The 20,506-nt window shown below is 41.5% G+C and overlaps 1 protein-coding gene across 14 annotated transcripts in view; it reads left to right on the forward strand.

Annotated features, from left to right (window-relative positions):
* DMD (dystrophin) overlaps window positions 1-20,506 on the forward strand; it is a 7,596,173-nt gene that overhangs the window by 5,084,659 nt on the left and 2,491,008 nt on the right. For all 14 annotated transcript variants that reach the window (XM_085622447.1, XM_085622454.1, XM_085622449.1 and 11 more), the window contains one exon: window positions 9,789-10,018. In XM_085622447.1, coding sequence (XP_085478573.1) covers window positions 9,789-10,018 — 230 coding nt within the window. The remainder of the gene's footprint in view (window positions 1-9,788; window positions 10,019-20,506) is intronic.

Consider the following 20,506-nt stretch of genomic DNA (forward strand, 5'->3'; position numbering starts at 1 on the left):
AGGGAACAGAGTCTTCCTCTTGAACCTTAGACTCTGCATCGGTACTTACTTGTAGGTACCACTAAAAAATCATTTCATAAACACAACGGCTCTTTTTAGAGCCCCCTAATATCTAAACACTTAAATCTGATTTTCATTTTTTTTTTTTTTTTTTTCTACCGTACGCTTACCGTAAGCTTACCGTACGCGTACCCCGTGATTTTTTTTAAAATCAATAAATGTTTTCTTTGTACTTTTCTGTCCTTCTTTGACCCCCTTACAAATGTTAGGGGGTCTGTAACTCTCCTCATTGCCCCCTTTCCTTGTTTTCACTCTTTTTTTTCAGAGTGAAATACACAAAATGGCGGCCGCCGCTTCCTGGTTTCGACCTATTCGAATGTTTACTAAGATCTAAGAGCCAATCAGAATCGCGCTCGCGCACGCCACCGTACGCTTACCGTAAGCGTACGGTAAGCGTACCGTAAGCGGGCTCAGATATATATATTGATTTAAAGGCTATTTTCTCAGAATCTACTGAACAGATTTACACCAAACCTACAAAAGGCACTTTCTTGACCTAGGGACTACCTCTCTGCCAAATTTTGAGTAATTCTGTTCAGCCGTTCGGGCTGTAGCTCGTTCTAAAGGTCCTATGGAAAAATGCATGGGAAAAACGCGTTTTGGGACCCCCCTTTTATCTCAGCCCCCGCTTGACGGATCCCCCCGAGACTTTCAGGGTAGGAGCGGAGCGTAGCGCCCCACCTATTTTGAGAAATTCGCGAGGATTCGTCGACCGGCGCCAAAGTTATTCAAAATAGAATGTTGAGGTTTTCCTATGGAAACGTGGTCCTAACTATAACTACCTACTGGCGACCGCCAGTAGGTAATATATATATATATATATATATATATATATATATATATATATAAACTTACCTGATGGTGGTCCTTTCCTACAGCAGGCAACTTTGTTGGATTGTATTTTGCGGCTTGCCTGAGCCGCGGGAAAGTGACCGGCTGCTGTTTCAGCAGTCCTGGAGGCATGCCAACCTGCGTGTCTTGGAAGGACGTTGGGTGCTGTATTGGAGGAGTAACCAGTTGGTGCGGTTCCTGACAACTGCACACCGCAATCCACTTGGATAAAACTTTCATTAATGAGCAGGATTCAACGGCAGCTCACTTGAGAATACCAACGCACCACAAGTACCACAGGCCACTACGGTAGCCGCGCCCCAAGAGGCGGAGTATTTGAAGACAGTGATGATGCCGAGAACATTGCCGATGACTCCATGTTCGAGCCTGAGCCCCTGAAGAAGCGAGACATCGCGAAACGCGTCGGGAGGGCTGTGTGATATACAGCGGGTCTGGTTGTCCCCCGCACCGCTTCCTGCAATAAAATTGAAGGCATAAACTTACCTGATGGTGGTCCTTTCCTACAGCAGGCAACTTTGTTGGCTTGTATTTTGCGGCTTGCCTGAGCCGCGGGAAAGTGACCGGCTGCTGTTTCAGCAGTCCTGGAGGCATGCCAACCTGCGTGTCTTGGAAGGACGTTGGGTGCTGTATTGGAGGAGTAACCAGTTGGTGCGGTTCCTGACAACTGCACACCGCAATCCACTTGGATAAAACTTTCATTAATGAGCAGGATTCAACGGCAGCTCACTTGAGAATACCAACGCACCACAAGTACCACAGGCCACTACGGTAGCCGCGCCCCAAGAGGCGGAGTATTTGAAGACAGTGATGATGCCGAGAACATTGACGATGACTCCATGTTCGAGCCTGAGCCCCTGAAGAAGCGAGACATCGCGAAACGCGTCGGGAGGGCTGTGTGATATACAGCGGGTCTGGTTGTCCCCCGCACCGCTTCCTGCAATAAAATTGAAGGCATAAACTTACCTGATGGTGGTCCTTTCCTACAGCAGGCAACTTTGTTGGATTATATATATATATATATATATATATATATATATATATATATATATATATATATATATAATCTACTGGCGGTCGCCAGTAGATAGTTATAGTTAGGATCGTGTTTCCATAGGAAATCAGCAACATTCTATTTGGAATAACTTTGGCTCCGATTGACGAATCCTCGCGAAATTTTCAAAATAGGTGGGGCGCTCCGCTCCGCTCCTTCCCGGAAAGTCTCGGGGGGATTCGTCAAGCGGGGGCTGAGAAAAAGGGGGGGGTCCCAAAACACGTTTTCCCCCTGCATTTTTCCATAGGACCATTAGTCCAAGCTACAGCCCGAACGGCTGAACAGAATTACTTGAAATTTGGCAGAGAGGTAGTCCTCAGGTCAGGGATGTGCCTTTTTCAGGTCTGGTGTAAATCTGTTCAGTATTTCCTGAGAAAATAGCATTTAAAAGCATATATATATCTATAAGCGCGCACCGTGCGCGTACGGTAAAACTTACCGTACATGCACGCTGCCATGCGCGAGCGCGATTCTGATTGGTTGTTAGATCTTAGTAAACATTCAAATCGGTCGAAACCAGGAAGTGTCGGCCACCATTTTGTCTCTCGCAGTCTGAGGGGGTGAAAAACAAAGGTGAAGAACGTGAAAATGGAGCAGGGTGGACAGTTCCTGACCCCCTAGCCTTCGTCAGGGGGTACCAGAAGGACCGTGCACGGTGAAAAACCTTAAAAAAAAATAAAATACATAACTTAGCATTTAAAAAACCGTACAAATTCACTGAAAAAAACCATAGGTTTCACACACGTTATAGTTAGGAATTAGCATTTAAAAAACGTTGCAAATTCACTTAAAAAACCATAGGTTTCACACAGGCAACTATAACTCACGCGACCGCAATCCTCTGCTGATGACGTCAGATATTACATCACTGATGACATATGTGTCTTTCTGAAAAAAAAATATTTGTAATATATGTATAGCTAAAAATTAATGGAAGAAGACATGGGTAAATAAGTGTCTAAATACAGTGATGTAATATCTGACGTCATCAGCAGAGGATTGCGGTCGCGTGAGTTATAGTTGCCTGCACTAACTATAACGGGGGAATTTCAATGGTTTTTCACGAGTGAAATGTCCAGCTAACTATAACGTGTGAAACCTATGGTTTTTTAAGTGAATTTGCAAGGTTTTTTAAATGCTAATTCCTAACTAGAACGTGTGTGAAACCTATGGTTTTTTCAGTGAAAATATATATATATATATATATATATTACTTCCACTCCTTTCCCTTGCACTCGTTGTCGCTGCAAACAGGAGCCCAGACCACGGTTAAGTGCTTCAAAAGGAATCTTCATATAGTGGCAGTATACAGATTTGGATTTAATAACTGTAACTCCATCCTTACCTATCTATAATTTCCTTGGTAAAACAGCAGTAGTCAACATTCTGCATTCAATACTTTTGTAAGACAATTTAAAATAATTTTATTTTGAAATACATCCGGAAACGCGATTGTTCACTACATGTGGAGTTATCTAACATCTTTTTGATCAAAGCATTTGTTTTTTCAGTGTCAATTAACTGATTACTCAGCTTGTATTGGAAGCACTTGTGTTTTAGTTTCGTTACTGTTAACTGATTACTCAGCTTGTATTGGAAGCACTTGTGTTTTAGTTTCGTTACTCTATTTTGTCAATTAACTGATATACATTTATTATTTTGTTGGTTGGCACGAAACTCATTTAATTTGGTTGAAATAGTCTGTGGATCATACTTAACAAGCATGTTGAATGAACTTGCAGAAAGATCTTATACTCCGCATTCAGCAGAGATATTGGAGCAGATGATTCGCTGACCTCAGGATCGTTACCGGCTTTAGGAACAGTTAAAAATTCCCCCGTTCTAGATGTAGGTGGGTTTTCAACCCCAAACATTGAAGCATTAAATTATTATGTATATTTTGCAGCTAACCATTTTTAAAAACCATGTATAAATGTCACTTGATATCTCAGCCTTCCGCAGTAACTTTGTGGAGAACAGATATATTATTGCATTTCTGAATTTTTATATTTGAAAGGGTCAATCTTACTCAGTATGAGACTTGCTAACATTTTAAGAACATATTGGTGTGATAATTTTGCCCTTTTCCTATATTCTAGTATATTCTAGTCTAACTGTCCTTTAGACACTTTTTCTGGCTAGGTATAGTCCTAGTCTTACTTTGCCAAGTATTTGTCTATTTTGTTATCATCCTTAAATATTGTTTTTAAAGCTCTCTGGCTGTTTACTAATACTCTTGTGGTTCTAATTTTCCTGGGCACTTTTTTGTTCTCATTCTTTCGGTACTAATTATTTATTTATCCAGATTTTTATAGCTGTCGTTTTTAAAATTAGGATACCTTGCAAATAGAGTCCTCCACTCCATAATTGCACTGATTGTACCATTATTCAGCTCAAAAAATATTTGTGTGGGGCTTATTGGCATCTGTTTGCAAGAAGTGTTGCCTATAAAGCTTTAACATAGTATCATACAATAAGCAATTAGTATACACCTTCTGAATCCGTTGAGGCATTGAATACCTAGTCTCTAGTTCCCATATATATTTTGTGAGGACATCTTGGTGTCTGGCAGAAAGGTGCGTTCAAGTTTCAAAAGTAGCTCAGCTTTGGATTAATCTACCTTACATTGAGACCCTCCTATTAGCAACCATCTAATGTACAGATATTAAAAACATACAGTTTTACATTTTATTTTCTACTTCCTGTGCAATATTCCTACTTCAGGCCAACCAGGTGTTTCATTTCTATTGAGTTTAAAAAAATCATGGCGTTCAATAACAACCTTTCACCATTTAAGCTTCATCATGACACACCGTACTGAGCACCACTCGCTACACAACATATATTTGCTTCAGGTTTCCTGAGTTTGTCAGTTTCTTTCAGAGGCAATCCTGCATTTCAAAAACCTCCTCAAAAACCAAAACATCGACTTTCCTTAACATTTCAGGTTCAACTGCTGAACTGTTTGCCTTTGTGTTTGTCAGCAGCATTCTCTTCTGGAATCAACTATGTTTTTTTTTCCAGCTGTGCATGTTCTCAAATGATAAATCCGCAAACACCCTGACAAAGTAGCTAGTAGGAGTTCTCATGGATTTTGCCATTCAGGCTTTAGTACCACACCCTTCAGCTTTCCAAGGTTTTTTTTGTTGCAGGGTTTAAAAGGACACTCTGAGGGCTTCGGTGATGGTGTAAATCGAGTGTCTTTCATATGGAGGCAAATGACAGGGGCTTCTTAATGAAAATGAGGAGTTATGCTCCACGGGATGAAATGCATACATAGAAATTAAAGAAATCTGATATCATCATGTTATGATCCCATAATATAGCAACTAGCAAACACATATCCCACAGCTACCAAGTTAATAAAGTAAAGAACTTCCCCTGTATGGGGATTGCTCACCTGGAAATGTCTACCTGGAAAACTGACATCTCTTAAGGAATTTCAAAGCTGAAGCTGCTGCCAAATATATGCCTTTCTTTAGAAAAAGTTAAGAAGGCTGGGTGGCCATGAACTCCCACCAAAATGTTGCAGATGGGCTTTCCAAGATGCTTTCTGCGGTGGAGCTCTGGGATATTTGCCCACAAACATGAACCAGAACCACTAACCATAGCCATTTCTGGTAAACGGTGCTTCCCGCCCCTCAATCTGCTGTGATCGTAGTCATTGAAAAGGATTGTAGCTTTACTTTATAACGCTCTCAGGAATATGTACATCTATACAGTTTGCTATTAAAGGGAACACACTATAAAAAGTCAAAATGAGAACCTTTCTAACCACTGTTGAGTGACGGATGGTCTTTTCTCTGCAAGAAATAATTTTCGAAAGAATCAAATGTTGAGATGAATGAAAGTAGCCTTTTTCAGTAGGAATAAGAGCTTATAGAGAGAATTGATTCTATGGCACATGCTTTCTAGAACAAAGACTTTGAATCGACCCATATTAGATGGAGATTGTTTGTCCCAGCCAGGATGAACGTCTGAGATTTTAACAAATTTAAATGACAGTGGAAGCATTGATGACAGCAGATATTCGTGTGACTTGATTCAGACTGACAAACCTTACTGTATTTTGATCTTCTTCCCAGATCTCAGAGAAGCAAGTACAAATATTTAGGAAGGGTGATGAACATTGTTCTCACTCATAAGGAGAAGGTATAGTGCCTAATTTACTATGTCAATCAACAAAACTCTCCACCGCAAACTCCAGATCGTCCAGAACGCTGCAGTCAGACTCGTCCTCAGCATCCCGCGACGTGACCATATCACCCCTCACTTCCACGGCCTCCACTGGTTCCCCGTCGGAAAAAGAATAACCTTCAAGCTGCTCACACACGCCTACAAAGCCCCCATAACACCGGACCCCAATACCTCAATTAAAGAATCACCTTCCACGCCCTCAAGAGAAGCCTCTGCTCCACTGACCTTTCCCTAGCGAAGGTCTCCCACATCCACAGGGCTAGAATGGGTGGGAGACCCTTCTCCTACATCGTGGCCAAGACCTGGAACCAACTCCCCCTCCACATCAGACAAAGCCCGACAATGCACCTATTCAGAAAAGATCTCAAGACCTGGCTCTTTTTATGTCCATGGAGCTGCCCGTACCCCCCACCCGTGCCTTGAGACCCTCACGGGTGAGTAGTGCGTGCTATAAATCCCCTGCTTGATTGATTGATTGATGTCTGGGAAGAAAGTGACATTGGACTCAGAAAGTAGCTTAAAACAAGAAGTCAACTAAAAGATATTAGAGACAAGTGCTAAGACCTTTAAATCCTAAAGGACTACGTTCCAAAGAAACAAGATAAAAAGATGGATTAATAAATAAGATTTAGTCTGCGCAGAATTCAAGCCAAGTCACTGTGCCAGAACCTTGCAACACAAAATACATGTTGTGTGGGTGCTGCCCTGTGATCTTATGAAATATGTTCAAAGGTTGATGACTGTAATAAATGCATAATGAAGAGCCATGTGTGGCATTCAGCTGCTGTCATTATAGTTATGTTAAAGGGAATGTAGAACCAGCAGGGGTTCTAAAAGGAAGGTGAAGAGAGAGGGTTGTTGAGCAGACCAGCTGGATGGAGTCGCTGTATGAGCTTGCTTGAAATACAAATAAAAGAACCCAATTTTCTATGTGTGACTATTTATTCAACCCTGACTTCACATTGGTGATGAGTGGAAGTGAACCTACATCTGGACCGCAATGGTATTATCAACCTGAAACAGTGATTTTCTTCAGCATTGCCCGTTTTACAGCATCTTCAGCTTCATTTCTATAAACAACTTTATCTACAAACAGGGAGAAGCTTCTGCCGAATGAGGTGGGGAAGGTGGAAGGTTAATGTTTTTTTGCTTTTCCAGATCAGAACTTAATTAATAATTAATTTGCACCCTCACATCCCTGCGTAGTTACTCTTGAGCCTTATTTCAAAGATACAGTTTGCCTGCATTGCAAAGCCACAAGTGAGAGACCCAAGCCGCTTTGTTACAGAGTGTGATCGTGCGGCTTACCTTCGTACCTTTGCTCAGCGTTCTACGCATAACTACGCTGTAAGACAGTAATATTATGATGGCGGAGGGTACCGCGGCAGACGGGAAGATCGTCCACCGCTTTTCCGCCTGGTCGACGAGTCGACCGGGCAGAAAAGGGTTGCATATGGTGGTGGTGTCTGCTAGACACCGCCATCCATAATACAATGGCAGCGGGAAGCAGCATTTGGAAAGGCATGCAGTCTTCTCAGTTGGGGGCCTGTTGCGGGTCCCCAGGGTGTTGGAGGGGTGGGGGTGCAAATAAGTGGTGGCATCCTAATTGCCAGTGCGGGACTGCTGCCACACCACTCGCGGTTGGTCCCAGCACCGCTAGGGTGGTGGGTAGACCAAAGTCCACCTGCCATCCTAATAGGCCCCTAAGTCTTTTGATTGTCCATATGCATATCCTCTACCCATGACTGGCACACCGCTTTGTTACCGTCTCTTCCTATGGTCCACTAGCTTTTTGATCTCACACAGAGGCCTGTAATATTCCTCTCAATACTACAGCAAAACATCTTACCACTACCGTGCATTTTCATAGTGTTGTTTTTCCTTTAATTGGTGTTATTTTGGTGTCGGTACATTCTGTGCATTTTTAGTTTAGTTTTTCTTTCTTCTCTTTTCTAACAATCCATTCCCTTTCGTACAAAAGGGCATATATGTTTACGTGTACACTGTTTGGAACTTGCAATAACTGGAAGGTGGAATTACTAGGAAGAATTCTACACAACACAAAACATTCATTAAAGGCCCCTGTTACCTGCCTGCATCTATTAAATGTTCTTCGCAGTGATTTATTTCTATTACTAGACACAAGGGTTTACAGATAATGGCCATGTGAGGTGGCTGTTGAGAAAATAACAGACCTATAAGCTCTTTGTGTAGGTGTTTTTCTGTGGGTTCGTGCATGGTATGATGATAGGATTTTTTCAGAAATTCACTTCACTTGGAAAAGAAAAACATGTTGCTGTTTCCCGCCAAATAGTGCATTCTGCGCAGCTGCTAACCCTCCTCACAGTATGTCCTAGAGGTTAGAACTCTGAAATGCTGCTGCTAAAGGAACACTCATTTTGGATGCCTTTAAAATATGTTCTAGATAGTATGCTGCAAATGCAAAAGTTCTAGCACCCATTGAAAAAGATCGCTTCATTTCCTAGAGGGTGAATTATATTTAAGGCTCCTGTTTTTTCCGTTTTTACAAATTTTTACAGATAAATACAGAAAGAACATCATTTATTTTCCCTTATTTATTTTTTTAAATGTTGATTAAAATGGAAATTGGATTCCTTTTTGAGTGATTCTAAATCTGAAGTCAATCATGATTGCCAGGCCAATAGCTATGCGGATTGACAATTTGACAGGCAGGGTGTATAAAAAAAATGGAATTTTGATAGAGGCTTAAACAGCAACAGATATGCATAACCTTGATCCTAAATTGTTCGTGTTTTCATGTAAGTGCATTCATTTATCATCGGTGGGGATTCATATCACTGAAGCATATCTGGCGTTCTAAAATAAATGCACATTTATTGTTACATAAATGTGGAACTATGCTAGTTTCAGCTTATTTTTTTCACAAAACCCAAAATAAATATGGATAAATGCAGATAACATTAGCAAAACATTAATACGTATAAATACAGAGGAACATGTAAAATAAGAAAAAACATAAATCCGGGAACTCTAATTATGTTCCTTATATTCCACCTGTTCTTGTTGATGGTGAATAGAGTTAGAGCAGGTTAAGGGGTACTTTATGCACAAGGTGTGTCAAATCCTTACTGTCTTTCTTTTTTCGGATTTTTTTTTTTTGGGTCACTTCTTTTGAATGGCCAGATTGCAAATCACCAGCTGTGGGATCCAAATTAATTTTACAGCAGTTTGACAGTTTACATGAGTTGTACTTCCCTGTTGGTATTTTCACTGTTTCCATTTGCTTGATTAGGGCCTCAGCCCATGCATTCAGTTGAAACAAAGCAGTCATTAAATGTAAAAGTCACAAAGAGCAACACAAAACAGGCAAGAATCCTTTGAAAAGTAGATGACTACTTTAGGCACTTTTCATTACATTTTCTAAATGCACTAATGACAAACTGAAATTTGCTAAGACGTGCTGTGATGTATGATGCTTATTTTTCCATTTTCAACTATGTTGTAAGGAAATATAACAAAGGACGTAGTCATGGAACATACTTACCTTTCAAGTGAAATATATTAAGTATGCAAAAGTTAAACAAATGGATGATCTTGACCTTGAATCAAATCAAACAGTAAAGGTATACATTCTATTTTTTTTAAGGTGGTCAAACCGTCACCGTGGTGACTCAGACGCTGGTAACTAAGGAGACAACCCAATCCAAACAGGAAATGCCATCTTCTCTTCTGATGGAGTTCCCTGCTTTGGCTGACTTCAATAAAGCGTGGCTAGATCTCACCGATTGGTTAGCCCTGGTGGACCGGGTAATAAAAGCCCAGATTGTGACTGTGGGTGATGTGGATGAAATAAACGACATGATTGTTAAACAAAAGGTAAGAAATGTTTAATTCCCTTGTACAAGCATAATACCAAATAACCACTTTTTAGGACATCAGCTCTCTCTTTATATACCAGAGTTGATAGTATTTCACGTATAATACATGAGAGTCAGCAATCGCTTATGGTATTGTTTATTTTTTGCGCTCGTAAGGTAATTATAGAAAATTTGGAAACTTTCTGCTTCTTTCTTCATACTCGGATCTACAGCTCCTTTAAAAAAATAATAATAACTGACGTGTTAAACTGATTCTAATATCTTTTTGCAACAAATATTTAACAGCTTGTTTGATCAGTTTAATTTTGCACTAGAGAGGCTATTTTTATTCTTCATGTTTGCAAACATGATCTCTTTCTTATGAAAGAGCTAAACACCAAGATTTTAAGTGGTGTGTGGGAAAGGTGATGTGAAACTATATATTATGAGGAATAAGCTACCTCCTGCCGTACATGATAAGGATAGTGAAAATCACATAAAAGCTCCATAACCATATAAAGGAACTTGGCCTTTTGCCTCGATCCTCCATATGGTGATCAAACTTCTTGTTGACTTGCAATATCATTATAATGTGTGGGATGGGGTTATTTATCTCATATATTCTAACCCATTATGAGTGCCTAAATAACACAGTTTTGGGAGAAAGTTGTGTATTTTATAGAGTAAAACATGTCTTGTGATTCATGAGTATATGAGCTTCTTAACTCCTTACAAAGACTCTCAAATATTTTCTGATGGTTTCTGTTATTTTAATGGTGCTTTTGTAAGTGCACTTGTATATCTTTACTTTACTGAACGTAGATTTCCATGTTTGTTTGTCCCTCATTATGAGTGGACTGATAAATTTCAATATGTACAGTACCTCCTGTCACCACACATCTGAATGGTTTTTTGGTAAGTATCGTCAAACCTGACTTTTGGGGCAATACCAGGCTTGTTTAAGAGAGTTATTTTCTCTGCTTTTAGGGTTACCTCTTGACATAAGTTGTCTAGAACCTTCCTAAAGTAGTCTTCTTTTAGAGTACAATTTTTGCAAAAGCTTAAGAATTGGCCAAAAGGTAGGCCATTACATATAGCTCACTGGGAAGATTACTGTTGTATGCCAGAAGGGTGTTTCTCTCTGTCGGCTTTCTTTAGAGGCTGGTGTAATGTTTTTCTTCATAATGTTTGATAGTAAGACCAAGGAAGGAAATCTCAGTTTTATGTATGAAGTTTGTAAAAGTGAGATGATTTTGGCCTCCATTAAGGTATGACAGAAATTCTTGACAGGTATGTGCAGTCGCCGACAAGATTAGAATTTTTTTGTCATTTTTTTTACATTTAATGTTGGAGCGATACCTGTTATGGGCAGAGAGTACAAAGGTTTGCTCAATATAGTCCACATATATATTTTCCAGATTTGGAGCACAAACTACTCCCATCGATGTGATAGAGCATTGTTGAAAGAAATTACGACCTGATTTTAAATAATTATACTGTGTGGCAATCGTCTTCCATGAGTTTAATTATAAAAGTACTGTCCCTTACATATGTGTCCTGCAGAAGGACACAGTCTTTAATGAAAATATCAATGTAGTGTCCTAGAGGTTCCAAAATGGAGCCGCAGCCAGATGAAATAGTTCTACCTGGGGGAATGGTGGCATCTTTGTGTACCTTTGGCTGGGTGTATAAAACCAGGGTATGGGGATTTTAACTGGTGAGATATTCAAACTCCTTTTTGCATATGAATCCTTGTCCTGAGGCAATGGTGGTTACCTTTCATATCTTGTTTCTGATGGTGACTAGGATATTTGTGGTAAACTTCTTGTAATGTTTGGTGTCCAAAATGTGTCTCTTGAGTTCAATGTTATAGTTCGTATGCTCCTGAATGACAATTCAACCTCTTTTATCAGCAAGTTTCATAACTATGGTTTGGTCATTCTTTAAAGATAAAAGGGCTTGCCTTTCAGCTAAGGAAATGTTATGGAGAATAAGACTCTTTGAAGACTTCAGATCATCCAGGCCAAGAAGAACGAGTTTCTCGAAAGTGAGCAACTCTGGTGGCATCAGTAATTTAGGATAGAAAGTCGAAGGGGGTCTCAGACTTGTAAAAGAGTCATCGAAGGGGGGGCCTTAACTGAAAAAAAAGAATCTTAGTCTGATTTTGAGAAAAAATGTAATCAATTTGGTCTAAAGGGTAAAGAAATCTGTTCTTTCCGTCAACACAAAAGAAAGACCCTTACTTAGTAATGCAATTTCTGAAGCGGAGAGGATGTGGTTAGACAGGTTAAAAATACACTTTCCAAAAGCGGTACTTCTAAAACAGTAATTTAAAATCCAACTTCGCCAATAAGGAGGGTTTATCATTACCAATCAAAAAATATGAAACATGAAAAAGTTACCCCTCTCTGATCAGGAATTTCAGCTTAAAAGTGTACTAAGGACAGGGCCACTGGAATTTTGTGGCAAGAGAGGTTCAAATTATGCAGCAAGGTTAAGTAAATTATGAGGCAGAAAAGGCAAATTAAGCGGCATAGTGCAGCATATTTTATAATAGTTTTACTTCATTAGTTCACCATTTTTAAACTTGGTAACACACTTTAGGCATTGGCACACCTCCTTAGTACCACCTTAACTTCCAACTATAGCAATAAGCAACAGAAATTTGACCAGTCCAGCTTTACAAAGGGGCACCCACTGCACGGCAACACATGTGGCATTTTTAGTCACTTTTGTACTATTTGAGCTAGAAACAACATCATTTTTTTGTTAAAATATGCAGATTATGCGGTAGAATATGGATTATGTGGCAAATCTATAATTATGCAAAAATTGCCACGGCCGCACAATCCCATAATTCAAGTGGCCCTGATTAAGGAATTCCCAATTCTGGCCTATGAGAAGGGTAGGCCTTACAGTAGTGAAAAGCAGAATAGGCTGCTTGTCACTACCAGGAAATGAAAAACATAAAAATACATGTCCTACCTTTTACTTCCATGACACCCTTCCTTTTGGGTTACTTAGTGCCTACCTTAGGGGTGCCTTATGTGTACTTAGAGGCCTGGCAATTTGTTTATAATGCCTAGTGAAAGTGGCATCAGACTGCACACACAGCCACTGCAGTGGCAGGCCTGAGACCAGTTTGAATAGCTAATTCTGTATGGGACACAATCAGTGCTGCAGCCTACTATTCGCATTTAAAGTACAGGCCCTGGGTATATGGTATACCACTTTACACAGGGCTTACCAGTATATCAAATATGGCAATCAGGTATACACCAATGTCATCATGTTTAGTGGAGAAGCACATGCACTTTGCGCGGGTTAACAGTGGTAAAATGCTCAGAGTCCTAAGGCCAACAAAAAGAATCAGCAAAACGCGGAGGCAAATGTCAAAAAGTCTAGGAGAGGACCACCCTAAGGATGCCAGGTCTAACACTGTTGTTTCTATTTAATGCCGTTTGTGTAGTTGCCTGCTGCAGCAAAGGGAAATGCCCCACATCCTGAAGTAAGTAAAAGTGGTATCTGAATTGGCACATGGAGAGCTTTTAGTCACATTCTCCTGGCAGTGTGGCATTCAGAGTTGACCTAGATGGAACAGAAAATTGGGGACCCATTTTACATAGACTGAAGTGATCTGCAGCTGTTGAACTGATTCCATAAGCATTCATGATGGATGTAACTGCCAGTCATTATGCTACACCCTTATGGATGAACTGAAGAACTCACTGCTGACCTTTTGATCCATTTACGACATGTGTTAGGGTGCAGACTCTTAAAGTCAGGCTAAGTTAGAGAGGATCGTAATTTCTGAAGTGTTCGAGTGCATCTCTTAGCAGTTTCAATCGTCCTCTATATTAGTGGAAATAGAAGACTGATCTATATTAGTGGAAATAGAAGACGGATTTGTGAACATGTCTACCATTCTTCAAATATTGCTTGATTAGTTTTATACATTATGGATTCACACCTATGCTATTGTATATTTCTGAAGAAATCATTATTAAGTGGAGAAGGAGACACTAACATGAGGAGAAGGAAGGTAGGCTAATGCCAATACAACTGAGCCAAAGATAAGCTTGGCTTTTCATACCCGCTGTGTAACAGAAATGACTGCTTGATTACACACCCTCTTCAAATATCTGAATTTTTTGTCTCTTTTTAGGTGGGACCTTATAACTCAGATAGCCCTACAGAGGAGGATTTTCCAACATCTCTATACCTCTGTAACCGAACCCCAGAATTAGGAGTTCTGCTATTGTGTGCCATTGCAATGAATGAGATAGCAACAGTAATTTTCCTCCTACCAACATGTATATAGAGAGGGGAAATTGGGTTCTTAAGAGAATTCTATAAAATAGGCCAATCATCAATCCTGGTACTTTTGCTACATGCACAATTTATTAAAGCTGAATCTTCAGACTCCTTGGGTCAGTACCCAATATGGCCACTATTCAGTTATCTCCATGGATGGTCAAGACCCTTTGGAATCTACAGTTAACCTCCCCTTTCTTTAGTAAATGTTAATGTAAAGATCATGGCCTAAAATGTGGTTTCCAGGTTATGTAAGGTGATATCACCTCTAATCCGTGCACCACAGATAGACTTTGAACAAGGATGTTCATCCAGAAATCAATTTGCAGGTCTGGCACAACAAATACTTGTTGGAGAATGCCAAGGCTCTCTCACTCAACACAGAGAAAATCTTCAACCACGCAGATGTAATTTTTCTGGACCTTCAAAAGGACTGGATTAGGAGAAGATTTTGTATTCAGGGTCTCTTGGTTTATGGTTCCTCAGCTGCATGTATTAACAGTTGAATGTTTGTTTCCTACCCAGATGGGATTAATCCGGAAATGCTATTTATTCTCTATTTTTCCTTTTGCTCCGAAACCTCAGTCAGTCACAAGACATACAGAAAAAAACCTTGCCAGTTGTCACAGTTAATGCATTACCATGCACAGATGGTATTTTGCTTACCATCACCATACCTAAATCATCCATTCCTGTTTAGATAATCCGTACTGAGTTGTTTTTACAAATTGCAGGTTAAAAGCTAAATTGGGGGCAAGACCAAAGTCCGATACATGTCCCATTATACTACCAAAGCTGGACTATCTGGCTAAGCAATGGAAGACATGCCTAAAGGACTCAAATCCGATGTAATTCAAATTAGCAAGGGTTTAGAAAGTAAATTTAAGAATAACCCGACCCTCTTTATAAAGAGAACTAAAATGGTATAGGGAGATGGTCTCATCTCCATCTAAAGGGTAGTGTACACACTATTAAAATTACCTAAGCACTCAGATATATTTATATTCTTAGGGCCCTCCTTATATTGGTATACACATCACTACTATCTCAGATACACTCTTACATTAAAATGTTGCAACCTAGATAGATACTCTGGGCACACACACCACATCCAGAAGATTATGACTATCTAAGATGGAAACTAGCTACCTTTTCACATCTGTCCCAAATGTCATACCTTCTTCCATAAACAGGATGTAACCCCGCATGGGTCAACAATGAGTGCATGATACTGAATGCCCTAAAAGAGTACTCCTGGTTTATCTATACAAAGTCATAACACCATCCTTAGACAGACCATTATAAAGAGAGTTGCTCAACTGTAAAACTGTACAAAGGAAACTTGAAGTACACCCCTATTACATTGCAGTGCTCCTATCTGGCATAATGGAACTCTGCTTATCAATGGACCGTGCTACTCTGGGATAGTTTGTCCTCAGCATGTATATTCCATCCGAATCAACTTGATTCTGGAGAGATTGCCGCAGCCTTTATGGCCACCACAAAACAAGTACAGCCTGGGTAACAAATGCCTGAGGCAACATTGCCAACTTTTCCACTATTTCAGATGTTGCCTGGGACCTATTCCACCTCAACTATATAAATCCCCCATCCAACTATATCTTCAAGTTTGTAGACTGTACTGCAGGCTGCACAACGTCAAGGTCCACAAATTTCCCTCCAAGCCTACAGAGGTATGTAGGCTGTGTGCTATATCCTTCTTGCCAATGGGCATTTTGCCACATGCAGTGCAGTCCCCAATTAAATAGCACTGCAGTTGTACATGGAGGAATGTCTTCGGGCAAGGAGGGCAGGGGAGCAAGGTTATGGGGGGCACCCTGGTAAAAAAAAAAAAAAAAAAGAGAGTGGCAATTAACTCAGGAAAAGCCCCAGCTTCGGGAGTGAGTTGGTGGTTGTCCCATGGGGAAATGCCGTAAATCGCCAACCTAATGTGCTTCAGGTCTAAAGTGACAACTTAAACATTGGGCAGAACTGTTGCTCGCTCCTATTAAATGTGTCAAGGAAGCTACTCTGAAGGTTCTTAATTTCAAGATCCCACACAATTTGTACTGTTCGCCTGTAAGGTTACACAGACAGGTCTTCTTACCCATTTGAAGTGCTGGAGGTATAGCTGAGAGGAATGTGTTCCCTTATGTGTCTTATAAGGTAGCCCTTATCTGCAACTGTACTGAGAGTCCATATGGTTCAAACTATCACACACAACTGACCTTGGCATTCCCCCTTCCACACATCAGGGCACCTTACACAATTGGCATTGGTGACCTAGAAGATCACAGTCATAGGTGGGTTGGAATGGACCTTCTTGAGGCTGAATTGGTGTTCTGCAATGGCCTCACCTACCCCTAGTGAATTGTTGACAGAACTACGGTGAACATATGACATACAAGAACAGTGAGAAATCGAGAAGTCATTGAACAAATCAAAGGTTTTATTTTGGAAGGGCTTTCCCATGACTTATGACACCTGCCGAACAGCATGCGCCATAGGAGAGCTGAAATCTTGTTGCTTTCTGCTTACTGCAGAATCACATGAAAAACCTAGTTTTCAGAGTCTTTCTGTTAAATGCCCTGGATAGAAGATGTGAACTCTTGATCCATCCTTTTTTATGCATTACTCATTACTAATTTGTTGACCTCTATGGAATGCATGCATCAATCGCAGTTCATACTCGTATAGTTTTTGATCATGCAATAGCCATTATACAGAGATCTGAAAATGTACCCTTTGACAGGATGAGCATTTGTAGAAGCTTGTTTCTTATTCTTCATTTTATTTTGCCCTTTATTCTCTTGATGTTTTAGGGAATTGCAGAGTTCAACAATGGGATACAATTCTGATCCTAATTACTTTGGTAGTGCCATGATCTGAATAGTCTTGATGCCTTATTTGACTTAATTTGGTCACTTAACATCTGTCCTGCATTTCACTTGACCCCCTCTATGGTTTTTTATTAGAAGTTGAATCACTGTTTTTTATTACCCTTCACTTACCTGGGTTGTAGATCAAAGAGTTCAACATTATGTTGTTTGAAATGCAAGTTTTGTTGAGACTTTTTTGTCTGTTATGAATAGGTTTGTTTGCTTACAAAATATTTCTTGCTGCCACAATGAAGAAATATGAAAGCAAAAATTAGGAATTTTGCTGAAAAGTAATGCAATCATGTTGGAACTGGGCCTTTTTGCAGGGTTATCCCCAAACCTTTTTCCTTCCTCCAGCATTTTTTCTTACCTGTTTTGTTGGTTTTATGACTCTGGGCACTTTGTCACTGCTGATCAGTGCTAAAGTGCATGTGCTCTCTCTTGTAAACTTGGTAAGATTTGTCTACACCTGTTTGGCATGTACATGTAAGTCCCTTGTACAGTGATATCTCATATACCCAGGGCCTGTAAATTAAATTGTACTAGTGGACCTGCAGCACTGCTTGCTCCACCTACCAAAGTAGCCTTTCAAACCTGTCTCAGGCCTCAGCCAGTGCAGAGCCTGCACGTGCAGTTTACTGCTGCAATGATGTGTCACTTAAATTATTTGCCATGTCTAAAACTCCCCTTTTACTACATATAGGACGCCCCTAAGGCAGGCCCTAGATAGCCCTTTGGGCAGGATGCTGTGTACGTAAAAGGTAGGACATGTATCTTAGCTGTGTGGCATGTGTGGTAGTGACAAACAGCCTATTTGGTTTCTAACTGCTGTGAGGCCGCCCTCTTATAGGTTTGCATTGGAAATTCCTGGATATTTGCTTCAGTGGTAATTTCTGATATGAAAGGGGTAACTTGACTGTGTTTGGTATGTTTGGAAGAGTAGTAATAAATCCTGCTTATTGGTGGAAGCGGATTTGCTATTACTATTTTAGAAATGGCACGTTTAGAAGTGGGTATTTCTGTGTGCTTTTGATTCTTTGTGCCCTGCCTGCTTGTGTATTGACCTTCTGGTTTAGACTGACAGGAGACGGAGATGTGCATTCACTCTATACAGTCACTACGGGGGTTGAGGTGTGTCCTGCCTTTCGTGGGTGACTCAACGCTGGACTGGATAGACCTTGGTCTGCACTTAGAGTGGTGGGGAGAGATTCCCTTGTACCTGAATGGGCCTGGTCTGCATTTAGAGTTATGGGAAGAGTTCTACCTGCCCCTGAATATGGCTGTACCTGACTTTCACAATGCTGTCTCCGCACCCCCCCCCTCTGCAGTATGCCTGGAGCTAGGGCTTGGGATTGAATGGGGGTGTTATGAACTTCTGAAAGTGGTTTGAAGTGCCTCCAGAACAAAGACTTTTGGACTATAAGTACAGGGGCTGTGACTCCATGATGATAGACACTGCATGGACTTGTAACCAGACATTGATGGATCTACACCAGAAGACTGCTGGATTCCCAGGAGGAACCGCCTTGGCATAGTATTGGGCAACCCCCTTGCAAGAATAAGTGGGTGTTGTGCACTTTACGGTGGGCTCTTGTTGTGGCCTGCCTGTCTGCGCCCTGCTGGTGTGTCCCAGTGCTCTCAAAGGAGGGCTGCATATGCACCTTGTCCTGGGACAGAAAGCGTATGGTGAGCACTTTAAAGGGGAACCCCCTTGCAAGTATAAGCCTGTGTGCACACTTTACTATGGGCTCTTGGCCCTCACTTAAGCTTGTGGAGCACTTATGATATTGGAGACCGGGCATGTTCTCTCTTTCTGGTGCCTCAGCATGTGTGAGCCGTTCCTGGGTGGCATCCAGCATGTGAAGAGTTGTTTACCGTTGGACAGACGAGCACAGACAGCCCTCCTGCCCTTAGCAGCGTTCGTGCCACAAGTTGTGCGGCTGAAAGTGCCCTGGATTTATACCCTGAGATGCTGCTGTGCCGTGAACAGCTGTGGGGAATTTGGACATCGCAGCATGCCCTCATCATGTGGTTCCATACTGGGCTGCAGCGCTATACGTCAGCAACGCTTCCTCCGCAATGCCAAGGAGATCCTGGGTCGATAGGAAAGCGGAAGCCTTCAGCCACCAGCCTGCCCCCAGGGGTAGTGCCAAAGTGGAGGCATTGCCGTAAGCTCTAAAAGGGAGTGCCGCATCTGTCCTTGGGACTGCAGCTGTGGGGTGCAGAGAGTGGGGACTGGGCGAGGTCCCTCACATGATCCTGAGATGTCTGCCCTTCTTCCTGCTGCAGCAGACCCCAGGGAGGTCCCGGACACACTGGGAGGTCAATGTCGCTGTGGGCACCCTCAAGTTAGCTGATTGCAACAGCTGCCATGAGCTTTTGCGAGCAGCTGCTCTGTATCTCCTTATTTTTCTTTGTGAAGGTGCATTACTTCTCTGTTGGGGGTGACGAGCCTCAGAGGAGAAGCGGCTGCTCTGCACATGCGCGGGCAGCAGCCTTTGTTTGTTTTCAAAGAGGGGGCTCAGCGAGGTCCCCGCTGAGCCCGCCATGTGCGATCCCCCCTCACTGGTTTTGCCACACATGGAGAAGCATTGGCACTCCTGAATCGGGTGGATGACACGTTTGGGCAAATCCTCCACGGAGGACCCAACTACAAGTGTCTTTGCAGTGAAACCACTGTATTTCTTATATTAGGAGCACAGAGGCGGCTCCTAGTGTGGTTATGACATGACTCGGTTTCTTTGCCATGAGGGGAAGTAGTTTTTTCCCCCAAATGTGTGCCTCACCAAACTGCTCTCTGCTATAGTAGTAAAAGAATTCCTCCAAATAATAGGCCTATACATCCAGTAACGGTCAGATAGGCCTTTTAGTTCGCCAAACATTTCCCCGATGAACTGGAGTCCTTGGAATCCAGAAACTCTCCTGGTCAGTGAGGGTTAGTAGCATTTAAAAATGGTGAGGAACACAGGCAATCTTATAAACACACACATACAGTCATAATTATAAACACACACAATCACACAGCGAGTCAGGAAGGCAAAATACATAAAAGTTTCACTTACCCTGCAGCACATCCTCACACCCTCCAGTCCGTAGTTCTTACTCCTCCAAGGACGAGGTGATGTAGGAAAGAAAACTGTACCTTATCCAAATCAGACGCTGCTCAGAGCAGCTTCGTCCAAAAGGCACTGGAGCCCTGTGCCTTCCCTCCAACCCAGGTGTCTAGGACAGCTGGGTTGGAGAGTTTGAATTGCATATGTCGGTTTGGCAGTAGCATGGTAGCTGTCCAAACATAAATGTGCAATTCACACTGA

The sequence above is a fragment of the Triturus cristatus genome, chromosome 8 (genome assembly GCF_964204655.1).
Source record: "Triturus cristatus chromosome 8, aTriCri1.1, whole genome shotgun sequence".
In the NCBI taxonomy this organism is placed as follows: Eukaryota; Metazoa; Chordata; class Amphibia; order Caudata; family Salamandridae; genus Triturus; species Triturus cristatus.